The sequence below is a fragment of the Nicotiana tabacum genome, chromosome 12, assembly GCF_000715075.1.
Source record: "Nicotiana tabacum cultivar K326 chromosome 12, ASM71507v2, whole genome shotgun sequence".
NCBI classification, from domain to species: Eukaryota; Viridiplantae; Streptophyta; class Magnoliopsida; order Solanales; family Solanaceae; genus Nicotiana; species Nicotiana tabacum.
This window is the reverse complement of record NC_134091.1, coordinates 857,256-864,698: the sequence shown is the minus strand read 5'-3', so window position 1 is coordinate 864,698 and position 7,443 is coordinate 857,256. Positions and strand designations below refer to the sequence as shown.

Below are 7,443 nucleotides of genomic sequence, written 5' to 3'. Positions count from 1 at the left end.
TAAAAATTTAATCATCGTAATGTTGGGCCCGTGCTAGTTCATTTTTTTTTTCCTACAGCGCACTAGAGTGAGACTAGCCAGATAGGAATTAGTCTTAGGGTGCTATTGATCAGCTACTGATGATGGGCTTTATCTGCTGTTTATTAATATATCTTACATCTTTCTCGTATTTCCTATATCTCTTATATTGCTGTTATTTTGTTATTTTATGGTATTTATGTTATGTTATGGATTTTATGATATTTTATGTTATTTTATTATGAGTCTATTGATAGTACTAATATAGTGTCTCTTGTTGCCTTCTTGAGCCGAGAGTCTCCTGGAAACAGCCTCTCTACCCCTCGGGGTAGAGGTAAGATCTGCGTACATATTACCCTCCCCAGACCCCACTTGTGGGATTACACTGGGTTGTTGTTGTTGTTGTTGAACAAAAGTACTTGCACATATTGAATCATTAGGACCAAAACTTCAACGAAATTCAGTTACTTCTGTTTGAATCCCAGGCAAAAACAGCAAGAGGACAACTTTTCTCTTATGATTTTGATCCATATAATATAAACTTCAGTTGCAAAGTCTGCTGTGCCCCGTCGCCTTCTTTAGCCAAACTTGCTTTGCACCCAAAATGCTCCAAATTATGGGATGCGTTAGCGCGGTCGGCGGGTCATGTCACCATCAATGGTGATAACACACACACACACAAAACAGAATAAACAGTGCAATAACATATTTCCCGTGTTCTTGAGATCCTGAAGCTACTTACTTCAGAGCTGAGCTCTCAATAAATAATCCAAATTACAGAATGAATGTCAATTAAAAGACTAAAGATTGTTTTATGCACAAGACTTTGAGAATACTTTTAAACACAGTGCGTATGATGCACCAACACTCAAGACTATCTACACACCCAAACATGCTGGGGAGTTTTGACTATGAAAGAATCATATGTTGATTCTGATGTGAATTTTTACAGTGTTTATTTATTGCTACAGGGAGGGAGCCAGAAACCTATTCCAGCATCCCTCAAATGCATGACGTCGAATGACTCTCTGCCAGTTATCCCAACACCGGCAGAATGCAAGTACAATAAGATGATGATGTTGAAGGAAGTGCAATCCGCAACTTCCATGTTTCCTCACTCAATCATCAGGAGCGACTCAGACATTGAGCTCTCATGGTGAGTATTGACTTTGACTTTTTTATAACCTGCATCAAGGCAAATAGCATTAAGACTAAAGACAGTTGAGTTGAACAAGCAAACAGTTTTGGACATGAGTTACCTAGGAGAAACATAAACTTACTGCAGATCAAACAACTTCCAGTATTTACATACACAGCTTTCTTTTATTTTCTTTTTCTTTTGGCTGCATATAGAATTAGTAGATTAATTTTCAGAGTTTGTTAGTTTCCCTCAGCAGTTTCAATTCATACTGATAGCATGCAAATGGCACTGAAACATGACTGCCTGCCAAAGAACGGACCTATAAACATAACCAAATATTTGATGCAAATTTAAACTGCACCAAACGAAGAAAAAAAAAAAGAAGTATATTGAACTATCATGATAGACTTTACATCTTCAAACGTAACAAAGAGAGTTAAAAGCAATGACATTTTTCCTACTATCAACCACTTCAAGAACACAATATAATACGCGTAGCAAGAGGAGGAAGACAACGATGAAAATGAGGTAATAAAAATATGTCAGCTCCAACTGATGTGTAATTATACCTGCCAGGCAGAGGAGGTTGCAAATAATTTTTGGAAAAACATCATCATCAAGCATTTACTGAAAATTGAAAACCAACATCCTTGGGAGTTCTTGTACACACAATAGGTACATTTCAGCCCAAATCTAGTATTTTTTTTAATACGACAGAAGTTTCCCCAAAAAAGAAAGAAGCCCTATAATATGCTATCTTTCTTTTTTAGGGATAGGTGAAACCATATAATGATTTTAATATACGGTCTCTTGCATAGAGGAGAAACCCCAAGCCCGAACTACTTCAAGCTGTGGGAAACACACTACCTCCTCTGTGTCATTCTAATTGGCCTGCTTTCTGTTTTGATCCTCATCGTTTCCTCATAAATGCAACTGACCTCACCCCACCCCCACCCCCAAACACCAAAAAACAAACCCATAATAGATGACAAAGAGGGAGAGGCAGCTCTCTCTCTCTCTCTCTCTCTGTGTGTGTGTGTGTGTGTGAGAGAGAGAGAGAGAGAGAGAGAATTTAAAGGAAACAACAAAGTTAAGCCAAAAGCAAAATCCAGTACCTCTAGAATGCAAAGTGAACAATTTGCAAGGTTAGATTGAAAGCCCGCCTCTCAAGTAGCAGTACTGCTTCTTTTAGTCCTGCTGCAATCTAGGATTACCTAAAGGTCAAAAGTAGAACACAAACATCAGCAGGAAAATTTTGGTTGCAACTTGCAAGAAGCAAATACATACAGTGTGTGAAAATATAAAAAGACTTCTCATTAATTTGATTAACATTGTACAAGAGGTGCTCCTTACAGGAATCTTAAGCTATGCATAATATGGTAGATAATCAATCCCTATACTAATAAGGTAACTAAATATATTAACACTCTGTTGGGTCTGAATCACCTTTTACCTTGATAAAATATCACCCTGCATTTTGGTCAGAACCGCTACCTTGCATAAATTGAGGAGAATGAGTAGGTAGTATAAACTGTGGCTGTGGAGTAACAGGCGCTCCGACACCTAAAAACAAAAAATGGTTGCTTTATGATACTGCCAACTTTAGGTCAAGCTACAGAAATAGATGAGGTTAAAGCATGTTTCCTAGATGTTGATACATCTGGAATACAGATTAACGTCAAAGATATGCAAGGCTACAATGCATGCATATATATAAGATACAAACAAAAGAGATGTGCCTGTTGGGTATGGTGCTTGAATAGTTGGAATGGATGAAGCTGTCATTGCATTGACACTGGGCCCACCAAACTGAAGAATCTGATGACCTGGCACTGCATAACCCTGCAATGTTGTATAACTGTGACTTCCAGGAACAGCCTGACTTAGCTGGCCGTAAGGATACATTGTTGTGTTAACACTTCCAGGTACACCATATATAGGAAGGTACTGTTGACCTCCATAAGGATTGTAAACACCCTATCGGATAAAATTACAGTACGCATCAAAATTGAGTCTCACACTGTCAAGACAAAATTGCACTTGAACCTTTTTACTGCAGAAGAAAGAAAGGGATAAACTGTAATGTCTCCATTTATGCAGTGCTACTAACCTGAGGGTAAACATAATCCGCACCATATGTTGCATACCTGCATTAATAAATAATATAGAGCTAACTATGCTTTCTAAGAGCTGCGATTTTAAATGTAATTCACAAATATAAATGAGTCCAAACTCCATGTGATGAAATGTACTAACAAATGACTAATCAAGATAAAGGTCTAAGGTCCATCAAGTGAATGAACTAATTTTTAATTATGAATAAGTAAGAGGTTCTTTCTAAGAAAAAAAGGTGAAATCTAGTGCTCTTTCTCAGTAAAACGAGTGAAACCATTTGTTCTGCATGCGCGTAAGAAACTCGTGAAATTCAAAAAAGAACGCAATCTCTCTTTGTGCTAATGATTTATGATATTGTTGCCTTACACAAAAACAGTATGCACATAAGTTAATTTACTGAATTTCTTTTCTCCTACAGCCAATTATCTTGATGTTTTCCCCCCTATGATTCTACTATAAAATGGGATAATTCAGGCATCCTAGCTAATACATTTCCATAAGTTTACTTCCAAATGGTAATAATTCTTTTGGGTAACTTAAAATAAAATAAAAATAACATGTCAATACTGAAACATTTATAAATATAATAGGCTCCTAATTTTTGTGCAATTGGAGGCCCAGAAATATGCGATCATTTAACAGCAAAAGCAGTCACATTTGAACACAATTTTTAATGGCCACGGGCAGGCTAATGTGCATCTGAAAACATGCAATATGAAGGTAAACGATGCACTAGCTTGTAGTTTACAAGCAAGAATAACGAGCTAATATAATTTAAGATTCTATACTCCAAAATATTTATATGTAATAATTTAATTAATAACTATCTTATTATTCTCAGGCACACTAATTATTATATATCACACAGTTCACCAGATTAAGATTTGAGAAAATTGTCACAAGTTGGCTGCAGCCAAAATTCTGACTAACTTATGAATCATAGCCATGACCATTAGAATGGAATCTGTAATCCGACTACAGCATGAAAGAAATTATGTGATTATGACATTTAAAATTCAAATGATTCAGGAAAGGTCTACATTCCAGTAGAAGGGTATAGTGCAAATGAATCTTGCATAGTCTAATTAGTCATTTTCTTCCAAATTTATATGTGAATTGTGGAGACCTGTAGGCATGCCTTCGACACACAGCTTACCCATAGGGAGAATACATCAAGCCTTGCTGGTAGCCATAAGAAACCGGTTGCTGGTAGCCAAAGCTTCCAACATAAGCACCCCGAGCAGCTGGTAAACCTGATGGAAATGGAGTTGATGACCTCGGACGTCCTGTACCCAATAATGTGGAAATAAGCTAATGCACTTGAAAGAATGAGCGTTTTTTTCTTTTTGGTTTCTTCCCTTTTTCAGGGTCGGATGTGACATAAAAGATAATAATGGTTATCTATCATTTATTTGAAGCTGATCAGGTTGTGGTATTAGATCTCTGTCAAACACATAACCTGCCATGAAAATCACCTTTCACAGGATCCTTTTAAAAGAGATGATCCTTATTGATGTTTTTGTAAAAAGTTTCAGGCAGCTTCACAATTACTCATATAAAAAGCCATTGAGGGAACTTTGCAGCTCCCCTAATTTCGAAGATTATCAATGTGTTAGAGAGAAGCCAAGGAAACAGCTGTCCACGTCGATTATGCAAAAGGCCAGATAAGTAATTGACTAAGCTTGCTAGTGGTGTATCTTTTTTATCAATCAATTTTGGAGGATTCGAAGAGCAAATCTCGTCATCACCGAGGAGGTAGATAGGTATAGGGAATTTGCAAAGAATTAAAGAATTTTTCTAAACGTATTGCACCTGTTATGTTACAAAAAGCAGGCATTTCATTTCAGCAAACAAGGGAGTTGTTCAATGGGCCTAAGTTCATTGCATCGCTTTGTCATAAGGGATAATTTCTTGTTAGTACAGGAGAAAAGACTAAAGAGTGTTCTGAAGCACGGTTACTAATCACATGCACTTCATCATGCTCAATCGTCTAGTCAACCCGATCATTTCAGTTCAATGAAAAGATTATCAAAATACAAAACTTCATCTCCATTTTCCAGTACTAGCTTCTTATCACTCCTCCTACTATCTTTATTACACCACTGAGTATCAATCCTAAGGCTTATCTTTCTCAAATTCTTTTTACTTGTGTGACAATTTATCCCTCAATTTTCCATTTCTTCATCTCAAACAATATCTCCACCATATGATAGCTTAAGATGGATCATACATTTTCTTATATAAGCTGGGAGTGCATGCAATTTTAACAAGAAGAAATATAAACAAATAGAAAAACAATCCACAAGCTAAATACAATTGAAAGCGATGGAAGAACAAGTCATCCAGCAACACTTGACATTATTAGTGAGGTCATCAGAGTGCCTAGATGTGCAAAAGAAACTCGATGGAACAACTATGATATTATAGAATAGAGCAGAGCATTCAACCAAAATAAGCTACAATACCAAATGGCACAGTAGGCCGAGGTCGCCCTAACGAAGCCAAATTACAATTTGCTCGCCTCCCATCGATAATTGGAGCAGGATCAGCACACGCTCTCCTCGCGGACTCTGGGTCCCGGAAAGTCACCTAAACCCTCCATAGAAATACCATTGCAGAAACTATGTCATTCAGTTATAGCAGGCAATTAAAATGATTTAGCAAAATGGACCATTTTTTTATCCGTAAAAAGAAAGAGAAAGCAAAAGATAGTAAAAAAAATTGTAATCTTTTTCAAATTCAGTAAACAAATATAAAACATTAAAGGAGAAAAGTAAAGCAAACAAAAGGAGACTGACAAAGCCATAGCCTTTGGATCGGGCAGTATTTTTATCAGTGATGACAACAGCCTCAAGGATATCACCAAACTGCTCAAAGTATCGCCTGAGGGTTTCACTCTGAGTTTCCCAAGCAAGGCCTCCAACAAAGACCTTAGTAAAAGTGGTGTCCCCAAATGGAGAATTATAAAATGGAGCCGAACCTGAACCCCCAACTGCTCCCTGCTGTTGTTGATAAGCCATAAACCCAAATTTTATTGGAAAAACGAAGAAAGAAGAACTAAGGAAATATTACTTTTAGACCAGAAACAAGAAGCTATTCACGTTATACAAAAATTGATCAAGTAAAAACCCCACCTCATTATAAACAGAAAATAACCCCCTAAAAATTGGCAGAAAAGATAGTGAAAATCTACAGGAATATACAAAAACAAGACAAGGGTGGTTTGAAGCGAGAGCTAAAGAGGAGGAGAGGAAGAGAAAACAAAGGATCAAGAAGAAAAAGGAAACCCTAGAACTAAAAAAGAGAGAGATTAGTAGGTCAAAAGGTAGAAGGAGGGTCAAGGTGGGGTTTTTAAATGGGGGAGGGTGGATCAGCTGTACAAGAGAACAGAGTAAGAAGGAGAAGAAGAGGGGGTGGGTGGGGTAAAAAGGTGAAGAAGCTGGGTCATCATCATACAAAGAAGAGCACGACAAGTTAAAAAAGTGAGAAAAAAATAATAATAACTGAGGCTAATAAGCATTCATGGCGGATCCTAAGAAGTGGAACAGTAAAAGAAAGGAAATTGGATTTGATTTTGAAGAATTGTGATTGGAATTGGTGAGAAATGATGGAGAGAGAGAAAAACAGAGCATAACATAACAGTAGAAATAGAAGGAGAAGGAGCAAGTGACTCAATCATCATCGTTTTTAATTGCACTGTGAAAAACAAATGGATTTCTCTCCTTAACGGCTTTATACTCTCTTTATTTTTAGCAATGGGAAGTAGTGGCAGGTCAGCTTTGGGCAGCTGGGGCACCTTCTTCTATGGTCCTACACTCCCTACTCTCTCTTCCTCCATCATATTCTTTTCCCTTTTTCTTGTTCCATATTCGGTATTCGCATTAAAACCCGACTATATCCGGATTCGTGCCGCGTAGGGCCCCGTTCGGGCGAAAGTGCTCCCTAACAAGTATTTTTACATACCTAAGGCTCGAACTCGAGACTCTGATTAAAAGAGGAACAGTCACATCTACTGCACCACAAAGGCATCCTTTGATGGTTCCTTTATCATATTCTAGCTTTCCCTATTTGTCATATTTCTTTTTTTCCTTTTTTAATTGCCTTTTTATATTCGAATTTAACTAGTTCGATTAATTTCAATTTACATCACACAAAGCTTATTAAAAAGA

At 37.1% G+C, this 7,443-nt stretch overlaps 1 protein-coding gene across 2 annotated transcripts; it reads right to left on the bottom strand.

Annotated features, from left to right (window-relative positions):
- Window positions 1-735: 735 nt before the first annotated feature.
- LOC107812947 (uncharacterized) lies at window positions 736-6,998 on the bottom strand. Of its 2 annotated transcripts, none has more exons than XM_075226008.1 (8): window positions 6,073-6,998; window positions 5,740-5,863; window positions 4,431-4,560; window positions 3,270-3,306; window positions 2,899-3,136; window positions 2,613-2,722; window positions 2,275-2,373; window positions 736-1,361 (listed from the first exon to the last, which is right to left on the bottom strand). In XM_075226008.1, the coding sequence occupies exons 1-6, from the start codon at window positions 6,292-6,294 to the stop codon at window positions 2,625-2,627; spliced, it is 849 nt and encodes a 282-aa protein (XP_075082109.1). In that variant the 5' UTR covers window positions 6,295-6,998; the 3' UTR covers window positions 736-1,361; window positions 2,275-2,373; window positions 2,613-2,624. The 2 variants fall into 2 exon arrangements, with proteins under 2 accessions (XP_075082109.1, XP_075082108.1); XM_075226007.1 differs by having other exon boundaries at window positions 736-1,203.
- Between the last annotated feature and the right edge of the window lie 445 nt (window positions 6,999-7,443).

Excerpts from the sequence above, each read along its gene's own strand:
- LOC107812947 (XM_075226008.1), bottom strand. The coding sequence starts at position 6,294 with ATGGCTTATCAACAACAGCAGGGAGCAGTTGGGGGTTCAGGTTCGGCT. Across the intron at positions 4,561-5,739 it reads TCGGCCTACTGTGCCATTTG|GACGTCCGAGGTCATCAACT; the intron begins GTATTGTAGCTT and ends TATTGGGTACAG. Across the intron at positions 3,137-3,269 it reads CGGATTATGTTTACCCTCAG|GGTGTTTACAATCCTTATGG; the intron begins GTTAGTAGCACT and ends TTTATCCGATAG.